Source organism: Chiroxiphia lanceolata, chromosome 3, assembly GCF_009829145.1.
Source record: "Chiroxiphia lanceolata isolate bChiLan1 chromosome 3, bChiLan1.pri, whole genome shotgun sequence".
In the NCBI taxonomy this organism is placed as follows: domain Eukaryota; kingdom Metazoa; phylum Chordata; class Aves; order Passeriformes; family Pipridae; genus Chiroxiphia; species Chiroxiphia lanceolata.
In genome coordinates this window covers 116101071-116121967 of record NC_045639.1, presented here as the reverse complement: position 1 = coordinate 116121967, position 20897 = coordinate 116101071, and the positions used below count along the sequence as shown (strand labels likewise).

The following is a 20897-nucleotide window of genomic DNA, read 5'->3' as shown; positions in this document are numbered from 1 at the left end:
GGGCCGCCCGTCCCTGCCCCGGGGCGGTGCGAGGGCGGCGGTGGCGGCGGCCATGGCCGGGGGACGGCGGGGGCCGGGGGCGCTGGCGGAGCCGCGGCGGCTGATGCGTTCGGGGCTGGGGCTGATCGTGCTGGGCCACGGCAGCCTGGTGCTGGGCGCCATCGTGCACGGCTCGGTTCTGCGGCACGTGGCCGGCGCCCGCCGCGCCGTCACCCCCGAGTACGCGGCGGCCAACGTGGTGTCGGTGTGCTCGGGGCTGCTGGTGAGCGCTCAGCAGGGGCCGGGCGGGGGCGGCGGGCCCTGCCCGGCCCCTGCTGAGCGCGGGTCTCCCCGCAGAGCATCGCCGCCGGCATCGTCGCCATCCTGGTGTCGCACAATCTGTCCCGGGCGGTCCTGGTGAGTGCGGGGCTGCGGGGCCGAGCGGGCCGGGGGCCTCGGCACGGCCCTGCCTCGCCCACAGCCGCTCCCCTGGACCTTGGCCCCGCGGGCTCCTTCCGCCTCGGCGGCGGCTGCCGGGGCTGTGGGTGTCGCCTCTGCCCGGCTCGGCCCCGCCGGCGGCCCCGGGAGGGCGGGAGCGCCTCGGTGGGTGAAGCTGCAGCCGCGCCGGGGTCCTTCATGGGCTGAGTGGTGGGCGGACGCGGAGCGGGGGGCGCGGGGCTGAGCTGCGGCGGGGGGGGTCCCAGCGCTCTGCCCAGTGGGGCCCGTGCTGGTCTCCCCACGGAGCCCGTGGGAGGGGGCGTCCGGTGGCGCCGAGCTCACAGGGGGTGAAGGGTGTGAAAGGTGAGAGACGCTCTTCGGCGGGCAATGAGCCGTCCTGGAAGAGGCAAGAGGTGGTGTGCGCTCTGTCGGAGCAAATGTCTGCCGGGTTCCCAGCACGCCCGTGACCCTGCGGAGCAGCTCTGCAGAGATGGGGGTGCCCGGCCCTGGCATTTCCCCCAGCTTGGGCGAGTCCCAGTCGGGTGTTCTTACCTGCAGCACTGGACCCTGCTGAGCGTGTCCCTGCTGAACTGCCTCCTGTCCACCGCGTGTAGCGTGGGGCTGGCACTGGCCATCGCCCTCACGGTGCACGGCCGGGGCACACACCTGGTCAGGGGCTGCAACAGCTCCGCGCTGCCTGCGGACGCCCGCACAGCCATCGCAACCAACGACTGTCCCTTCAACACAACGCGCATCTATGTGAGTCTGCGGGGCCACCACACACCCGTGCTCCTCCCATCAGCCTCTTTCTCTCGCTGCTTCCTCTCGTTTTTCTTCTTCTGTCTCCCTCTCCCTCTTCTCTCCCCTGCTGCCTGGCGTGCAGGCAGCCTGGTGCAGTGCCCACACTGCTGACCCCCTGCTCCACAGGACACGGCCCTGGCCCTCTGGTTCCCCTCCCTGTTGCTGGCAGCTGCAGAAGCTGTGCTCTCGGGCAGGTGCTGTTTGGTTGCTCTGGTCTTCCGGGGCATTGGGCCCTGTGCACACAGCTGGGACAAAGAGCAGGTATGCCCTGTCCAGCCAGATGGGTCTCCCTGTATCTGCCCCCCACAGTTGCTGCCTTTTTGCTGCATTTTGAAGGTGCTGGGTTCTGCTGGGAACAAGCAGACTGTGCAGCAGTGGGAGGGGGGGATGCCGAGTTGGAACCTTTTCTGGCCAGCCTGGGTGCCAGACCGGCACCCCTTCATCTTGGAGAGTTGTGGACAGACCCTCTTCTTCATGCCCCTGAGAGTCAGGGGCTCTTGTTCTTCAAGCCTTGTTCTTTACTTGTGTAAACTGCCCATCACATACCCTTGCCACCCTCCCCTTCTTTTCTTTTTTTTCCCTCCTTTTTTTTACTCTGTAGCTGACCAGGCCAAGTTGCAGCGACGGACGAGGCCACCCCGAGAGAGGCAGCAGCTCCTGGCAGGGCTGGCTGAGTCTCGTGCCTAGCTGGAGAGGTGAGCGCAGCACATGGGCCGTGCTTGGGGACAGCAGGGTGCAGGCTCTGCCATCAAAAGGGCCCCTGCCCACATCAGCCCCCCAAAACACCTCTTCCCAAGCACATGGCCAGTGGTATCAGTGCGATGTTGGGACCTGCAGCACAGCCTTGCGCTTACACGTGCTCCTTCACTCCCAGGTGCTGCTGCAGGAGTGCTGTGATCCAGAGCAAGGTGACATCACACCTGCACCATGCCCCTGCTGTGGGTAAGGTGGGCTGCAGGGGTGAGGGGTGTGCCTTCCTTCTCCCCCAGCCCCACCCCCCACCTGGCACAGATCCTGCAGGTCAGAAGGTGCTTTGGGCCCCAGACGCTCTCCCCTTCTCTCCCAGGCTGCCAGGCCCTTCCTGGCATGCTGAAGGCTCTGTCAGCAGTCATGTCTGTCAGCAGTGACTGGGGTGAGCAGAGGTGCTGGGGCCCAAGTCCTGGTGGCACTGTGAGCAGGTCAGCTGGCTGTGCCGTGCTCAGGCAGGGCAGGGAACAGAAGGTGAAGAATCCCTTTCGTGTGAGCCTCTGGCTTTCTTGAGTAAATAAACTTTTCCACACTGGCTTCTGTGAGTGGCTCTGCTGGGCAAGTGCTGGCTGGGACCTTGGCCTGCTGAGGGAAGGACTGTGCAGCTGCTGGGAGAGAACATGTCCATGCTCACCACTCCCTAGGCACAGGGATGTTGACAGAGCCATGGTCTCAGTGTGACAGTCATCCATCAGGGTGGAGGTTGAGAGTCGTGTACAGGGTTTATGGCCCTGTGCCCCAGCAGCTGCCTGTGTTGTGGGCTCAGCATCCCCTGGCAAACAGGAGCACAGCAGGGTTGAGGTACACATTTATTGGGGGTGGTGGAAGGGGAGGGTGCTGAAGAACTGCCCTGAAAGCTTCCGTAGTCCTGCTCACTGGAACGAGAAGCTGGTGCTCGGGAGTGCCCCACACCACCGTCGAAGAAACTCGATCACATCCTGGCCCGCAGGGCTGTGGGATGTCTGCAGAACGAGAGAGGTCTTGGCACTGGGAAGAAGGTCCTCTCCCGGGGGGCCCCGAGAGTACCCCTGGGGCTGGCAGGGCTGGGGCTGTTAATTCCCACCCAACAGCACATTGGGAGAGTGCAATAAACCTTCCTGGGACAGTGACTCACCCAGCATGACTGTATTGTCAGCATGAGGGGCTGAACCCACACCCACAGCCTGCCTGCCTGCCCCACAGGGTCCTGGCTCACCTTGACAGCCATCATGAACTTGTACCACGCGTCCTTGTTGACTTCTCGGCCTGGCCTCAACTCGATCTTGTTTCTTAGTACAGGGTATCCTGGGCACAAAGTGACATGTTCAGAACAAGCTGAGCCCCACAGCAGAGCCCCACAGCAGACCCCCACCTGGTGCATCCATTCCCTCTGCCATGGTTGGGGCTGCCCCATGGCACAATGTGGAGAGGGTGATGCTGCCTCAGGCTTTAGGAGACCAGAATGAAGAAGGGGGTGCCCAAAGTGGCAGGATCAAATGAAGATGAAGGCCAAGGACACCCAAGTGAGTAGGTCAAACAATGGCACCCAGCTCCTGATTTTAAAGCTTGTTCCTGGTGGCTCACCTCTGCTCTCCCTTCCCTGATCCTCTTTAAGTCCTGCACTGCAGTCCAGTACTGTCTGAAGTGTGCACATGGGGAACACACCTTGCCAGAAGTGACAGCTTTTGTAGAGCAGGGCTGAACAGGGCCAGGTGCTGCCCGGGCACAAGCATCTGTGCTGGCCAGCTGGAGTCCCCAGGCAGAGCTGTGCCAGCCTGAGCCATACAGAGTCACACAGAGTGGCTGAGGTCAGAAGGGCTCTGGAGCCTGTATGTTCCAACCCCTGCTCAGACAGGGCCACCCCAGCCCAGGACCATGTCCAGATGGCTTTGACTGTCTGGAAGGATGGAGATGCCACAACTTCTGTGCAACCTGTTCCAGTGCTCAGTCACCCTCCAGTAACAAAAGGGTCCTTCTATCTCCTCCAGTAGCACTGGTTCCCACAGCCACAGTCTCCCCACTCCTCTCCCAGACCTGCCTGGCAGCATGTTCCCGCTCCCTGCATGGCACCATCATCCCCTATCTGAGTGAGCTGGCCTGGAGCTTACCTGTGAGCAGGCAGGGCAGGGAACGCACCCCGGTCCCTGCTGCCACCAGCGAGGCTTCGTAGGTGTTGCGCTCGTCCTGTGGCAGCACCTGCTCCAGCCGCTGGTCCATGGACATGGTGAGCACCCAGTCCTTGACCTCCTCCCGCTGCTCCTCCTGCAGGCACAGGCCAGTGCATGGCCTGGAATTGCTGTGCCGCTGCCTGGCTGCAGCCCCGCAGACACCAGGGAGCACCGGGGAGAGCAGGACACAGGCGTGCAGGACGTGCCCAGGTGAGCACACACTCACACGGGTGGTGCACAGCAGAGGGTGAGTGCGTGTGTGTATGTTGGAGAGCATGGGAAAGAATGTGTGTTTGTGTGTGTGCTTGCAGTGGGGTGGGGGGCACAGAACAGGGCCAGGGCTGGCTCTGTTTCCATCCCCAGTAGTCCCTACCATCCCAGCCTCATCCCAGTCCCTGTTCAGAGGGCCCTGAAGTACCATCACTGCTCACAGGAGCTGGAGAATGCAGGTGACACTCACAGGCACATGCTGTTGGGCTGGAAGTGGCACTTCAAAAGGAATGTCTGTTCTCTGGAAATCGGAGTGGTCCAGGGAATCCAGGTTCCCTTCTTCAATGGCCTGGGAAAGGAGAAGTGGTGGAGCACTGGGCAATGCCAGTTGTGGAGCTCACAGTACAATTCATGGTGAGGATGCCCCTGTCTGTTCGTGCTTTGGTGACCAGGCCCTCCTGGCATCCATGGCCACCCTCTGCAGTGCCCCTCAGACACTCTCCTACTCAAACTTGTCAGGTGGCCTCAAAGAAGGGAAAGATGTAATCCAGGGCTTTTGTTTTCCCCCAGCAGCTGCCAATAGCACTTGGGAGTGTGGGCACAGTGAGGTCTGTCAGCTCCCTTGGGTTTGGTGTTTCTGATGACCAACCTGCTGGTCAAAGAAGGGGCTGAGGGGACTCCCAAGTCTTGTATCACAGTGACCAAGGCACTGGGTGGTGGCCTCCACCCCCCGGGTAGTTTTCTTTCCCTTGGAACAACTCAAGTGAGCTCATCCTGAAAGCTGTAACGGCCCCTACAGCCATAAGGACTTCAGGCCTAAACTGTCAGGCCAACGTGCTCTTTGCTGCCACGTGCACTGTGGCATTGGCATGCCCAGGGCTGTACAGGTGCCCTCCATGGCAGGTCCTCCCACAGGTGGTGTGAGGGTACCCAGTGCTGTGCACACACACACTGAGTGGGGTTTGGGGCTCTCCATCAGCATGAACTCCAATGTGCTGCCACGAGAGCCTCAGATGTGCCCTGCCCAGGCTAAGGGTCTGTGGTGGCCCTACTGCTCGATGTCATTTTAGTGGGACAGCCCTCCCCCTGCAGACCATACGCACGTCTGAGAGGTCCAGGAAGTGGTTCAGGAAGATGAATGCCATGTTCTCCCAGCTGACTGCCTGGTACAGAGAGGAACCCCGAGTGAGACCGGGCAGCTCATCCTCACAGCCACAGCTCTCCTCCCAGAGCCACGTCTGGGGAGGACATGGCTCTCTTTGTGCAACAGCGTCCCACTTGCAGCACAGGAAATGGACAAAGAGACTGCACATCCCAGCTCGCCATCCCCGAGGAATGAATCCCTGAGACAACCAGCCCTGTGGCCACAGGCTGTCCCACACAATGCAGCCAAGCATTATGGACAGGCTGGAATGAGATTAGCTTTAAGGTCCCTTCCCACCCAAACTATTCCACGATTCCATTATTGCACAGCCAGGTCCAGGCTGTGAGGGCATGCTGTTGTCCTCGCCATGTGTCACCTGGGCAGACTGTCAGACACTTGGGTGACCCAGAGCAGTCTCACAGCCACACTAACAGAGCCGTAATGTGGCCTCTGTCCACCCCTGGCTCTGCAGGTCCTGTCAGTTGGCTGAAGTCTGTCCTCCCTGCCTGAGGCTAGACAGCTGCTGGAGTTTGGCTATTGGGCTGCAAGTGCAATCGGGGGAAATTTGGGAAGATAAAGCTGAGAATCTCTGAGCCCAGGGTGCCCCACCTCCTCCTCTGCTCTGCTGGCAGGTAGCTCTTACCTTGGCAGCTACCCCAGCCTCATAGAAAGCCTTGTCTGCAGGGAGCAGATCCGTGTGGCGCAGCAGGGAAATGGACAGCTGGGCAGCCATGGTGTCCTGTGAACATAGAGGACAGGAGAGACACAACAATTCACCACAGAAAAAACAGCTTGTAAGGGATCTCATGAGATCACACCACCCCAGACTCACAGCAGGGACTCTGCACCCACATGTGCCCTACAGGTAACAAACAAAGGTCAAAAGCTTCAGTTCTGACCCTGACTTCCCTCACTACTGAACACATGGGACTGTCACCTGAGGGTGAAATTCTTCTGTTTATGAACATTGCTATTTTTCTGTAGAAGCCAACCCCAAATTCCCCCCATTTGAGTCACAGAACAGGTGAGGTTGGAAGGGATTGCTGGTGATTGCCAAGTCCTGCCCGAGCCCTGGTCAAAGCAGAGGCAGGAACATGCCTGTCAGGTTTTGACTATCTCAAGGGATGGAGACTCTCCAGCCTCTCCAGGAAACCTACTCCAGCCACAGTCTCAGTAAGCTTTTTCTTGTATTCAGTTATGTAAGAATTATGGAGTGGAGATGAGGAATTAAAGGGGGATTTCGCTTTTCTGCTTGCCAGATACACATCATCACACCAGAATTGCCAAGGCCACTCCTGCTCCATGATCCCAAATAGACTGTGCAGCACCTCAACATTCCACAGCTGTGGGGGTCTGTACAGACTCAGCTCTTGCTTTCTGACATGGTTCTGGACTCCCAACATTCACACATACAGCCATGGAGAAGCCCCAGTCTCCCCTGTGACTTTCACTGGGGTCCTAGCTGTGGCAACCTTTCCTTTTCGCAGCCTTCTCCATCACAGCTCCAGTCCCACACTAATACAGACCTCTAGCACAATTCCACAATACCACATGGATCAAGACTTCAGCAGGGAGGCTGCTACATATTGCGGTCCACAACAATTCCAGTCCACAAAAGACTCCAAAATACTTACAGTGCCTTTTGTGCCCCCCTCCCAGGCCCGTGAGCTCCCAAAGCCCCCTGAGAGGCTCAGCACACAGGGCCAGCACCTGCCAAAGCCCTGGGCAGACGAGCTGCTCTCAAGATCGTGTGAAGCCCAGCAGCTCTCGCAGCCCAGGACAGCAGAGAGGAAGCAATCCCTCTTCTGGGAAGACCAGATTTTTTGTGGATCCCTAACTTTCTATGGTGCCTTTGCTCTCACGAGTCATGCCAAACACATGGATCAGCTTTCCCCTGGTTTACAGCTCAGCCTCAATGGCTGAGGCAGTTCCCACTATAAGCAGGGAAGACCATCTCCAGTTTCACCTGCTGGTGAGGGCTCCCAGATTACTGCAGTCCTATTCCCATGCATCCATGATACATGTAAGTGTTCATTAAGTGGAATAGTAACCTGTGGATATCCCTGAACCTGCACATCCCCTCAGGGCTCCCCACTCAGGGTGGTGACCTGGCAGAGGAACTGCAAAGCCTCACCAGCTGCTTCAGGCCCTGTGCGGCGGAGCGGGTGGCGCAGTAGTGGGAGATCAGCAGCATCCTCTCGAACTCCTCGTGTGCCGGAGCGTTCGCCTCGCTGGACTTCACTAAGTTCTCACACTGAGAAGAGAAAACGAGAGTAACTGAGGGCATGAGAGCACAAGGGCACTCTTTATCCACTTGAGGCCAGGGAAGCCCAGGGAGAGAGGGATCTGAAATATCCAGGCACCTCTAGAACTGGAAAAGGGCTGGGCCTTGGGTGCTCTGCGTCCCACAGCATGCTGAAGGAAGGAGGCTGTGGGAGCCAGGAATAGTCAACAGTACTGCAACAACAGCCAGCACTGGAGGGAGGGGTGAGTCTGGATGGACAAAGGGGGATTTGCTCATTTCGTCTGTGCTAGAGCTATTTCGTCTGTGGTATTTGTGGGACAGAAACAGTGATGAGGCAATCATGAGCTCTGAGGTGTTCTGGGACAGGAATGAGGAGCAGAAGGCTCTAAGCATCCCTCGGAAGATGGGGAAGACTTGTATTTTCCAGGCTCAGTAGCTCTGTGCTTTCCCCACGCAGCCTGGTGAATGTGGGCGTAGGATGAGAAGTGGACGTGTCACGATAGGCTCTCATGTTGCAGTGACACAGAGAGCTCTGCAAGGGCCAGTGTCCAGACCCACTTCGAGGATTTGGCCTCGAGTGCAGAGTCACCTTCTTCTCTGCCTTCTCTTGCTCAGCCACATTCATTCACATGATTCCTGTTGTCCTGCTGTCCACACTGCCATCTCTTTCCCCTGAGCCTGTGTTCTAAAAACACTGCCCTGTGCCACCCGGTCCGATTCTTCTTCCTGTCCTGTCAGGAGTCCCCAGGGGCTGGAGCTGAACGGGCAGCGGTGGCCATGGCCACACTCACCAGACTGAGGAGCACATCCCGCAGGTCAGCCCAGCTGGAGTATGCCTCAGCACAGTTCATGCCAGAGGCATTCACCATCTCCACAAAGAGACGTTTGTAAATGTTGAAATTCTGCAACAAAAAGGAGAGAAGTGTGGAAGGAGCCAGACCAGGAGTCAGTGTCTCTGGAGCTCTCCTGCTGCCAGGCACAGACTGAGGGAATGGCTCCTGGTGTGGCAGTGCTGCAGGTTGTGGCTGCAGGGAGTACTGGGGACAAGGCAGGGAATGGGAAGAAGGATGGAAGGATGCTTCCTGCAGCCAGCGCTCTCTGAGAGGCAAATGGTTCCTTTTGTTCTGAACCTGGTGCTCAAGGTGTTCAAAACAAAACACAAACGCTCAACTCCCTCTGCTGCTTCAAGTAGAGAATGTGCCAGAAGATTGCCTTTAGCCCTCTGGAAGAATCCACCACAGGGCTGGAGTGGCTTGGACATGCTGAACATGTTGGCAGTCTCAGTTCTGGTCTGGGAGCCTGACTCAGGTGGCAGATCCCAGCACACTGGGGCAGCTCACACTGGGATGTGGTACTGCCCTCATTACCTGTGGGTTGGCAGGGCTCCATGGTGGACGTACAGGCGCAGGGCCTTGTCCAGCTGCCCTCCCGGATCAGGTGTGTTGCGTACAGAGCGACGTACTGTGCAGGACTTTATAGTTCTGGAGAAGACACACAGAAAGCAGCAGCATGAGACTTGTGAACTGAAGACTTGTTCCTCGGTGGAGATGGATTCAGCCATGTGTGCACCCACCCACACACCTGAGTCCCAAAGGGCGAGACAGGTAATCAGAGCCAGACTGTCCACAGCACACCTGGGTTTTGATTGGACCCTACTGACACCTAATCATGGCTAGCTGATGCTGTGCTGATCCTCCACACGTGCAAATACCAGCTGTTTTCCAGCTGTTCAGCACTTGCCAAAGAAATACTGCCAAACACCTGAAGGATGCAGCACTCTGCTGTGTGGCACCATGGGTACTGACTGTAAGCCAGCCCTTAGTCTAGCAAAGAATTAGCTAAAACTCTTGGTGAAGATGTTTGTAATTTACAAGGCTGCTCTAGTCCATTTTCCACAGGATGTCACAGCTCCAGGACTCCAGAGACCTCCTTGGAACACTGCTCATACTTGTGCTGACCCCACAGACACTTCTGAGGACTGCTCTTGGCCTCACAGAAATTCAAGCGAGGAAAGACCTCCTTCACACACACTTAAATATAGTAATAAGGAAGAAAATGGCACAAAATGTGCCTGTTAAAAACTGAGCAATGGAAGCAAGTTTACTGTGCAGAAGAGAGACCAGTGCCCCAGTAGATGTCTAGAAGTTGAACACCCAGGCTCAGCACAGCTTGGGATAAAGATTCAGTCTGGTATGTGAGCTGTTTTGATAAATGTAACATTACTGCTGTATAATCACTGCATATCAGCTGAGTCAAAATGATGATATTCTGAACTGGTTACAGAGCAAGGTGGTGCTAATGCTCTTAAGAGGCACGAGCAGACCAACATCTCCTTGGGCTCAGCATGACGTGGGGTGACTGGCCAACAATAAACTGACAGAGCCTTTCCCAGGGAATGGAGTCTGCAGTTATTTTTTGTGGATGAAGATCAACACCTGTGGCTCTGATAACAGAATATCAGTACAGGAGCCTCCAAGAGAACAATGATTACAATAGGGACCATCTGCACCACAGGGAAGCCCAAGTCTAAGCAAAATCAAGTTTGTTCTAGTAGAATCCAAACTCAGGTTGCTGGAACCAAAGTTATAAAACCACACTGGCAGACATTCCCAGTGCTTTTCCAAGGCATCAGTGCTGGCCCAAATGATAAACTGTGGTGTCTCCACTAATGGCAGATGCCGTTGCCAGGGCTGCCCTGTTATTCAGTCTGAACCAATACCTCATCCCAAAAAATTAACCCCTCCCTTTGGTTATCTTAATTATCAACAACCACTGAATCATTAACCAATCAATCACCAATCACCAATCAATAACCACTGAATACAAACCATCCCTCGAAGGAGATCCTGGTAATTGAGAGCTTTCTCCTTCTGTTACTGACATGGAAGAGTACTGTAAAACAGTTTAATTTTGCTTTTCTTCATTTTTATTACCCCGCTCAGGTAATTTTGTTACTTTTAGGTCAGAAAAACCAAAAAAATGTCAAATTTGCTTTCCTGACAAAGATGTCTCATTCTGACTAATACCAGGGCTCTCCAGAACATGGAGAAAGAAGGCTTTCTTCTACAAATCCCTCTGTTTCCATGGTACCAATTACTTTCAGTCCAAACAACTCATTTAGCTTCTTCCAATGCTCCATTAACCACAAAATTTAAACACAATATGCTTCCCCACTCAGCCTGGCTGGCCACAGTGGGGACAGTGGTGTGCTGCTTCCTGAGCTCCCCATGCTGCCCACCCGCTCCGGCTGCCCCTGCTCCAAGGTGCCAGGGCCCTGGGCTGTCCCCGAGGGCTCACACAGGCACTCACCTGCTTAGCTGCGACTTCCAGGCACTTCTCCCACTGCTCCTGCTTCGCATATATATCCAGAGCAGCCATGACATCGATTCCCACCAGCTGGGGATGGAAGCAACTGTAAATTCACTGTGCAGGCCAGGCTTCCTACTCACACCCAGGCAGGCATCAGCTCACCTGTGTCTTTTTCTCCCAAACACACACCGTCCCTCCCTGTCCGTGGCATGAACTTACAGAGCCTGTGTGACCCATCTGCCATCCAGAGAGACCTGGACAGGCTGCAGAGGTGGGCCTGTGCAAACCTCATCAAGGTCAACAAGGCCAAGTGAAGGTGTTGCACTTGAGTCAGAGCAACCCTACACACAGATACAGCCTGGGTGGAGAATGGCTGAGAGCAGCCCAGGGGAGAAGGACTTGGGGGTATTGCTGGGCAAAAGACTGGACATGACCCAGCAATGTGTGCCTGGAGCAACATGGTCTAGTGGAAGGTGTCCCTGCCCATGGCAGAGACGTGGAATGAGATGAGCTTTAAGGTCCCTTCCCAGCCAAACTGTTCTGTGATCCTGTGGTCTGGTATGCAATAGCCACGGCTCACAGGCACATACAGATTTCTCACCCGTGGGCATAGTCAGGCAAAAGCCCCATGAGAAAGGCCCCAAGGATCTGCACAGGTCCTGACATCGCTCCCTAGCCTGCAAGACATCCCAAATACGTACCGAATCCACCTTCCTTGGTTCTTAAATACTCTTTATAACGCTGGTCCACATACTCCTCTGACCTGTGGGTAGAAAGAATCCTTGTGCCTTGCATCAGTGCAGAGGCTGGATTCAGCCTTGGAACCAGAGGACTTCCAGCTGTGCTGTGTCTTGCTGGTGGGCTGCTGGCACACAGGTACAAGGGGGAGAAAGGGGCCGAGGCAGCTCTTCACAACATAATGTGTGAGGAGAACAAGGGATCACAGGGCTTTCGGAACAAATTGCATACACAGGATTATGACAAGGGAAAGGGAGATACAGATAGGGATGGAACAAAAGGGGATAACAATCTCCATGGGATGTGTGACAACAGAAAAGTGTCAGAATGGTAAATGGCTTGAGAAGGGTAGCTGTGGAAAACGTGCCCTGTTGAGCCTGGGAAGGCCACTGTGGGAAGAATCCAGGAAATCTGGGGACCGCAGGACAGGAAAAGACAGGACAAGGGATCATCTGGGAGTGGGAGAAGGAGCAGGAAGAGCGTAATTTGCAAAATTCAGGACATACCTGGGGTCCAACTCCTTGGCCACATGCTTGGCTTTGCTCCATTCCTCCCCTTCAATGAAGGCATCAATAGCTTCTCGGATGAGGTCCAAGTTTAGGTAGAGTTCAGCTGCCTGGAGGGCCAGAGACAGTCCCATGGGAGACAGTCCATGCATTCCAGGCTGAAGCTGGTGCAGACCAGCACACAGCCACAACAGAAAGTCTCTTCCCAAAAGATAACCTGCTCCTCTCCTTCCTGCCTCCTCCCAAGGCCTGCCTCTCTCACACTACTCCAGGACTTGATTCCTTCCCCTCCTTCATGACTCTGCACTGCCTAACTCTGGATAGAGCCATCCACCCATCACCCCAGGATGTGACTTGGCCTCCTTCCCTTGGATAGAGCTCTCCCTTCCTATGTCAGTCACTACTTCTCCAGCAGTTTGGGGGCAGGAGCCAGCCCTCACCATGCTGTATTTCTTCATGGCCACCAGCTGAGGAGCCACAGTCCGTGTCACCTCCACGCTCTGTGACTGACCCAAGAATTTCACAGCCAACTCAGCAGCCTGTGAAGAGAAATTGTCAGCAGCACAAACGATAAAAGCTGTGGGAGAGTAGGATAAAGCTGGGAAGTTCTCAGTCCCAGCTAAAAGACTGAGAGTTGGAAGCGCTTGAACTATGGAGAAGGGGAGAAGAAATGGCAGCTTCAGCAAGTCAGAGAAGCAAAGCCCAGCTACTTTCACACACAGAAGATCAAACAAGGACATAATTGTTGAAGTTGGTACAAGGACATGGATGTGAGCGAGAAGTATGAACAAGAACAAAACAAAAGAGTGGTGGGACAGAGCAAGAAGGTGCTCCTCTAGCAAGGGCTGAGGCATAAAGTGCAGCTCTTCAGTGCAGGGAGCTGTGGGCACACAGACAGGCACTGGCCTGCCACAGGTAGTGGTGCCAGAGCAAGGGGGTCAGTGCCGTGCAAGGTAAGCACAGCCCATCATGGCTCAAGAAAACAGCTAGGAAGGCTTTCAGCTCTGCAGCCACTGCAGCCTGCGGGTTCTCCTGTGCCCTGCAGTGATTGGGATCTCTGAGGTGCTCTCAGGTTGTGGGAGAGCTCCCAGGCAGCAGAGCAAGTGAGGGGAATCACAGCCCCTGACAGTACCTTCAGCAAGCACTTCTCCACCAGGACACTGTTGCTGGGATCCCGCACCTTCAGGTAGCAGTCCACTGCCCTGGCGTATTCCCCAGCCTGCTCCCACTCCCGGGCCTGCTCCAGCAGCCCCTCGGTTCCGCTGCAGGGAGGAATGCAGGCTGTGAGCAGGGCTGGGATGCTGCCAGAGATCCTCTAGACAGTGTGTAGGGTGTGGGCAGGGAGGTGCACGGCACAGGTAAGCCAGGGACCTCAGACGAGAATGGAGCACGTGGCAGAGTGCACACAGTGCCGAGGAGAGAACTGACTGAGGACCCCTGGGAGACGCGCTGGCAGGACAGGACACCGTGGAGATATATATGTGGCAAGAGGCCATCTGGGAGACCTTAAATGGCAGCAATAAACTTCCAGAGCAGGGAGGAAGGATGAGAGGAAACCTCTGCAGTAAAAAGTCTAGAGCTCTCAAGAGGGAAACAACCGGATCAGGGCTCCCATCAGGGATCCCATCAGCCTGTAAGGCATCAGCACTATGGCCACGAGGAAGAGCTACCTGGCTGTTTCCTGCAGCCTGACCACAGCATTCCTTACCCAGAGCCCTTCTTGCCAGCTTCCCTGCCACACTCCTCCTGTAGCTCTCCCAGCCGACTAGGCATGTATTCCTTGCAGATCCGCAGGGCCTCGCTCCACATGCCGGCCTCCTGCACAAGCACAATGGGGAGAAGTTTTCACCAGTTCACCAGGATCCCCCACACTCCATTACATAACGTATCTAGCCCCTCATGTCACCAGAGAACCTATTGGAAGAAACAACCACAGCAGCACCATCCAATTCTTTCTTCCCCCAAAATGGCATCTATGTCTATCCACTCATCCAAAGTACCTCAGGGGAACGTGTTCATCCATTCCAGCTATCTCCGTGGAATGGGCACTTAGACACCAAATGCACCCACTTGTGCTACCCCTGAGGACCACCCATATTCTGGCAGGACACCTCTTCTAGGAACTGTGAGAGAGCAAAGCTATGCTGTGAAATCCACTGGTTCAGTCTTCAGGTCAGAATTAGTTCCTCTAGGAACCCGAGTAAATGGTTTTTCTTTGGCTATTAAGCTGACAGGGAGAGCTGGGAAGTGGATTTCCCTCCTCCATCCAAACTACGTTCTTGTCCAGCGAGGAAGGCAATGATGTTGCTACAGACTACACTCACCTTGTAGTACTTTATGGCCAGCTCAGGTCTTTGTGCTCGCAGGAGGAAGGCCTCTGCCTTCTGGAACTCCCTCTGCTCAAAGGCAAACTGTGCCTGTCCAACAAGCACATCAGCCACGCTGTCTGGGTCATGGGCCTCAGCCACTCGCTGCGCTGCGTCCCAGTCCTGGTTGTGCACAAACCTGGGGGAACCGACACGAGATGGAACAAGGGGGATGACACGGAGCAGCCCGATGCTGGAGAGGCATCCAGGCTGGCATCACGTGGGGAGAGCAGATGCAGCAGGCCAGGATGTGGAAGGACACATACATCAGCACGGCCTCCTTGGGCTTCCCAGCTTTAATAAATTCTCCTTCAGCCTCCTCAAATTTGCCCTAGGAGAAAGGAAGGAATTTGCTTGCATGCCCTTCCTGTCCCGATACAATTACATGACCTCCTCTACTTACCATGAGGCAGGGAGGGTTTATGAAGCAAAGATGTGTGTGGAGCCTGGGGTTGTGGAGCCCTTTGGATGTGCAGTGACTGCAGCTAGAACTGTGCCAGCTGCAGCAGTCCCGGGACAACTGCTCAGCTATCTGAGCAACTAGAGAACTCCCACCTATTCCAGGGGGGAAATTACCTCATCTTCTAGGAACATGGCATACTTTAAGTGGATGTCTGGCATCTTCTGCTTCATGGAGAGGCGGGCCAGTTCAAAAGCAAATTCAAAGACTCTGCAATGAAAGTGAGAACGGGGTGAGGGCAGGACTCTGTGCTCTGAGGGCATCCCTTCATCAAAAGCAAGACATCAAGAAGAGCACAAGACACCGGGAGAGGAGAGAGGGTCCAAAATTTATGGGCACTGTGGGTTCCACTTGCTCCTGCCCAGAGAACAGGAGCTTTTAGAGTCCCCACTGAGGAAATTTGACTCCTTCACACCTGCTCTTAGTGCCCGAGGCCCTTGGTTCCATCCCAAAGGGAGGTGACAAGACTTGCAGGAGCTGAGAGATGTATGGGCTTGGGACAGACAAGCAGGGAATGGCCGTGCAGGCAGACACCTGGTCCAGTGCAGAGCAGGGCCAAAATTCTTGTGGCAGGCAGTTACTTATGGTGACATGAGGAATACCTCCTCTCATTCTCAGAGGCTCTCACAAGGCCCCTCCTGCTGAGGTTAAGGAGCAAACTACTTTTGCCTGCACAGCTCAGACTTGGCATTTGAGATACTGACATGAGGATGGGAAGTGTGTTGTGTCAAGGGAGTGGAATGCCTGTGCGAAGTATGGTGGGGTGGGAAGACATGCCATACCCTGGCCCTGCTGCTACCACGTGAACAGAGTTATCTTGAGCCACCCATTTTTCCTCAGGTCAGGCAGAGGGCAGGGAAGTGCTGGTGGAGGCAGCTGCATACCCACTGTCCGTTGCATGGTCAATGGCCATTTCCAGAAGCCCGAATTTGCTGAGGAGTTTCACAGCTGCCTCTCCACCCAGGCTCTTCGCCCACAAATAGGCCACGTGCTTATGGGAGTTTGCTCCCCCATGTGCCTTGGCCACCTGTCCAAAAAAAGGGTGGAAGAGTCCAGTGCATCGATCTCACCTTCAGCAGACTGAGCCTCTCTCATGTGATGCCTGTTGGCATGAGAGAGCACCAAAACCATCTGTTCCCTCCTGAGGAACCCTTCTGTGGCCATCACTGGATTGGTAAGTAGGAGAGTGAGACAAAGGCATATAGGGCAGAGCAGAACAGCTGCTGCCTTCTCAGCACAGCCCACACTACTGTTTGGGCAGCAGAAGTGACCCTGGCACTCCATGTCCACACCGAGGGGAGCAGTGCTGGGGGTGGCTGCAGCCAGAACAACGCCTCTGAGGTACAAGGGGATGCAGTGGTCAGGGGCAGAGCAGGGCCTGGAGGAAGGCACTGCTGCAGAGAGCCCAGGGGTCAAGCCCTACTTTTGGGCTTCAATGCTGCAGAGCAGGAGGCCCACAGGCCTCCAGGGCTGGGGCAGTGCTGAGGCTGGGTAGTGTTCTGATCTTGCAGTGAAGAGACACAAAGCAGTTCCCACCAGGATCCTGCAGCCAGAGTCTGACCCCAGCAGAGGTGGGGAGCTCTGAATGATCATTACCCTGTACGCCTCTTCCCACATGTCATTCACTCTGTACATGTTCACTGTGGCCTTCCAGTCCTTGGCTTCCAGGTAGTGGTACTCAGCCTCCTGCAAGCGCCCCTCTGCTTCCAGCTCCTGCAGTCAGAGGCAATGAGATCGTGATATTCTTGCCTAGGCTTGGCCTAGCTGATCTCCTGCCATGGACACACTCACCTTGCCCAGGTGCAGGTGAGTATCTCCAAGTAAGTCCTTGTGGTACTTGGCTACTAGGCAAACCATCTCATCGTACATCTTACACTTCTTGTACATGGTGATGGCCAAATCAGGTTCATTCACAGTGATGTACAGCCTGGGAACACAAGCACATCCAAATGGCTCAGTCAAGGACATGACCAGTCCCTGAAATCTCTCTGCATCCTGAAATATCAGCTTTAGGTCTCTGTGTGTGGAGAGGGTTCCTCCAGTCTTTCCAAACCCCAGTCCCAAATTCTACTCCTACCCCAGGAAAGGGATCCTCTTCACTACAGCCATTTTCTTCAGGGCTCAGTCTTAGACGGGTACCAAGGAAGACACTCACCTCTCTGCTTCTTTGTACTTGCCCTGCTTCTCCATCTCCTGGGCCTGAGTTATGTACAGCACAGTCACATCCTCCTGGCTCATACACTTGATTGCCAGCTGCCAAAAGGAACACACAGGGAACACACTGCACAGCAATTTCCTGACATATGGCAGTGAAGGAGAAGGGGAAAACCAATTTCCTTCCCATCTGACAAACAGGTATCCATGCTATATGCTCTGCAGAGAATGGGCAGTCACTTGTCACTCTGATCAAAGCACACAGGACCAGCTTTTGGAGAAGGTCATTTGTGTCACAGGTGCACCCACATGGGGCTGTGAGACAGAGAAGGTCAGGATGTGAATACTAGGAACAGATTTCTTGCTGGCTACTGGATGGCCCTGCACGCATCCTTTGGGAAGAGTGGTGGCTGATCAGGTGGTGGTGCCTTGTGCACCAGCACCTCCTGACAGAAGACACACTTTACCAAGTGGGGTGGGGTCCCCAGAAGCTTTGGCTTCTGACTCTACCTTGTGAGCCTGTTCCCAAAGCCCAGCCTGTGTGTACATGTCAATGGCATCCTTGGTCTGGCCTCCTTTGATGTACAGCTCCTCTGCGACCTGCCAGGAAAAGACCACACTCAGCATTCCCAAGGGATACACAGAGCACTGGTGACTGTATTCTGCGGCCTCACCTGATACTCCTGTAAAGCTGCATAGTGCTGGGCAATCTTGAGGTAATATTTGGCTGCTGTCTGTTTGTCCTGCAAGTCCAAAATGTAGATGGCCTTCTTCCACTGCCGGGCTCCCAAGGCTGCCTCGATGGCCTTAACTGAGCACCTAGTATCAAAGCCATCACTCTTTAGAGCCAGGCAGCAGCCACCTCCTCCAGCTGTGCTCTGCCAGGGAGACCAGAATGCTCTGCTGCTTGATTCAGCTTCCTGGGTCAGAGCAGCACAAAGGATCTGAGTAAGTGGCAGTGCTAAAGGGGATGAACAAACTAGGACAGCAGGGATGAGCAATCAAGGCTGAAAGACCTTGGAAGAGATGTGGGAAGGTATCCATGGCTGGTGCCAGCAGAGACTGCACGCAAGCACTGGGGGCACTGCAAAGCAGCGTGGTGGGGGCTCAGTCAGGCAAACCCCCCGCTGATAGAGGCAAATGACATCAACTTCATGCCCTGCCAGTATCCTGCTGCTTATACAGCCTTCCCCTGCCCCCACCTGGCTTCGATGTAGTGGTTAATAGCAGCATCCAGCTGTTTCTGCTGCACCAGATGGTCTCCCCAGGCCTCCTCCAGCTTCACAACTTCTGTGGGGAATGCCAGGCGAGCCAGCTCCACAGCTGTAAGGGGACAGGAGAGCTGTCACCCTCAGGCCAGCAAGGAAGCAGAACTGTGGGGCAAACACGGATGGGGCACAGAGGGAGGGGAATGGTGACTGTCTAAGCCACTCCAGCTCCAACGGGTTACCCAGCAACCTGGACCCTGTGGAGAGCCGGACCAAATCCATGCTGGTGCAATCAGCATGGTCAAAGGCTTGGGAACAGGACACTGTTCTGGGACTGCGTGTGCAAGTACAGCATTCAGGCATCTCTGGGCTCCAGAGCAATTGTTCATGTTGCCACCAGGCCAGAGTACCCAGGCTCCTGCTGGAGATGGAGGGGAGGAATTTTGAGCACAGTACCTTTCAGGAAGGCACTGCCCTTGCCATAGCATTCCAGAGCCTTCCGCGGGTTCCTGACCTTCTCAAACAGGTCTCCAGCCTAATGACAAACACAAGCCGTCAGTTTCCAGAGCCACCACCTCTCCACACCTTCAGACCCCACCAGTCTCACACGCAGAGCTTGTCACTCCTGCCATGCTGACTCCCCCGCCAGCTCTGCCTTGCCCACTAAATAAGAGCACGGGGACTAAGGAACTTCTTGAAAAGAGCATGGGTGCTGAGACCATTGTCCTCTCTCCCAATAGACCCCAGCACAGACGTCCTGGCAGTCCAGAGGCTTTAGTATTTGAATGGTGGCAAGAGCACACCTCTAGAGAAAGACTGTAATAACACAGTGAGTACACAGCACCCTTTCCTCTGTTATATCTGTCCATCTCTGACAGCCTGCACAGTAGAAGCCTGAGTTTGTGTTGTGATGCCCTCACAACACCATATTTAATGGCTTTTGACAGACTCTACCTCCATGATTCGTCTAATCACTTTTGGACCATTTATACTTTCAGTAAGCAGGCATCCAGCAGCCACAAGCTCCACAGTTATTCTTTCAACTGAAGGCTTAAGAAAAGGTGACAGGTTTGGAAAAGCACTAAGTTCTCTTGGGTCCAAATGAAATGGTCAGAAAATGCTGGAGGTAAATTGAGACTGGAGAAATGTAATTTGCACAGGACACATAAAACAGACCAGTAAAAAGCACTGTTTTTATTTTCACATCACATATATCTCAACTCATAGCCAAAACTGTAACTCAAAAGTACAGATGGTTCAAGCAATAATTTGACAAGCTCATGGAAGTAAAATCTATCAGGAGTTCTTGAACATAAAAATAAAAATGTTCAGGTACACTGTAGCCTGCAAACGGCTGGACCCCATGAAAGCACACTAGGGGAAGTGCCACCCTGTATTTTGTCTGCCCTGTTCTTTATTTTCCTTTCTTAAGCACCTGCCAGAGCCCCCTGTCAGCCAGGATACCAAGCTGTACACTGGGCAGACTCAGCACTGTTTTCTTACATTAACATGATTATGTGCTGTGGGAAAAACACCTTTTGGTTTTAAAACTGTTACCTAATAATAAACAGTTACCAATTTTTGGTGTAATTAGACAGTGAGAATAATCATGTCCCTTCTTTATGATATTTATGGCTCTATAGATAGTCTTCAACCTCCTTTGTTTACCTCCATTAGGTTTTCCATTTAGATTATCCTTACACCATCATTTTTTATTCTGCTATGAGGAAGCACTGACATTTCCACAGTGATATCAAGTTTTCTGTTTGATTTCACAACTCTGTTCCTGTTGGTTCCCATCTTCCCAAGGGCCTCCTTGACAATTACTAATGCTCAGAGGATATTCTGGAGACATGTTGCTCATGAGATGCAATCTTTTTCCTGATTAATAACAGTAATTCTAGACCTCATCCATGTACAATGGATGCAGTGAGGATTTCCTCATAAATGTTAACTGCAAATTTATCAATAGAGAATTAGCTCTGCTGCCTTCCAGTCCCCCTGTGTCTCACAGGTGCAGAGGATGGGGTACGGGCCCTGATGCCCCTAAGAAGGAAGCCCAGTGGGAAGGGCCACTCACCTGTTCATACAGTTCCCCTCTGATCAATGCCGTGGAGATCCTGTCAATGACATCCTCATTGGTGAGCAGCTCATCCCTACTCATGGCCAGCCGTGCTGCTTTGGCTGGCAGCCCTGCCCGCAGATATAAGCTGATGGCTGCCAGGTAGTCACCCTGTCCCTCCTGGACCTCTCCAGCCTTCTCTTCCTGCTGGGTATCCAGCAGCCACTGGTAGTAACCCCGACGCAACTTCTCCAGCATCGGGTGTCCCTGTGGAGAAATGCAGCACTGGGTGACCTGGGCAAGGGGACATGCTGTCCAGCTCGTCCTCAGGCTCTGCACACCTGGTCATAGCACCTGGCCTCTTGCTGCCCAGTTAGCAGAAA

General features: G+C 54.6%; 2 protein-coding genes across 2 annotated transcripts in view; one reads left to right on the top strand and one right to left on the bottom strand.

The window, feature by feature from the left end:
- Positions 1-52: 52 nt before the first annotated feature.
- KRTCAP3 (keratinocyte associated protein 3) lies at positions 53-2500 on the top strand. Its single transcript, XM_032681963.1, has 6 exons — positions 53-262; positions 337-396; positions 976-1176; positions 1345-1479; positions 1820-1913; positions 2093-2500. Exons 1-6 carry the CDS (start codon positions 53-55, stop codon positions 2113-2115), a joined length of 723 nt encoding a protein of 240 aa, XP_032537854.1. The 3' UTR covers positions 2116-2500.
- Positions 2501-2837: 337 nt separating this feature from the next.
- The window catches only part of IFT172 (intraflagellar transport 172), a 35810-nt gene continuing 17750 nt past the window's right edge, over positions 2838-20897 (bottom strand). The window contains 31 exon segments of the mRNA XM_032681959.1: positions 2838-2927; positions 3161-3249; positions 4053-4206; positions 4573-4671; positions 5426-5485; positions 6110-6205; positions 7601-7720; positions 8503-8613; positions 9079-9095; positions 9098-9130; positions 9133-9174; positions 9177-9192; positions 11021-11107; positions 11722-11734; positions 11736-11783; positions 12265-12374; positions 12705-12803; positions 13397-13526; positions 13973-14082; positions 14589-14769; positions 14897-14961; positions 15207-15300; positions 15975-16117; positions 16687-16803; positions 16882-17017; positions 17246-17343; positions 17755-17844; positions 17919-18063; positions 18447-18567; positions 18909-18987; positions 20533-20781. Coding sequence (XP_032537850.1) covers positions 2838-2927; positions 3161-3249; positions 4053-4206; positions 4573-4671; positions 5426-5485; positions 6110-6205; positions 7601-7720; positions 8503-8613; positions 9079-9095; positions 9098-9130; positions 9133-9174; positions 9177-9192; positions 11021-11107; positions 11722-11734; positions 11736-11783; positions 12265-12374; positions 12705-12803; positions 13397-13526; positions 13973-14082; positions 14589-14769; positions 14897-14961; positions 15207-15300; positions 15975-16117; positions 16687-16803; positions 16882-17017; positions 17246-17343; positions 17755-17844; positions 17919-18063; positions 18447-18567; positions 18909-18987; positions 20533-20781 — 3042 coding nt within the window.

What these genes read in the sequence shown, in the direction of transcription:
- KRTCAP3 (XM_032681963.1), top strand. Translation starts at nt 53, where the DNA reads ATGGCCGGGGGACGGCGGGGGCCGGGGGCGCTGGCGGAGCCGCGGCGG. An exon ending in TCAACACAACGCGCATCTAT is followed by an intron (nt 1,177 to 1,344) that starts GTGAGTCTGCGG and finishes CCTGCTCCACAG; the next exon opens with GACACGGCCCTGGCCCTCTG. An exon ending in ACAGCTGGGACAAAGAGCAG is followed by an intron (nt 1,480 to 1,819) that starts GTATGCCCTGTC and finishes TTTACTCTGTAG; the next exon opens with CTGACCAGGCCAAGTTGCAG.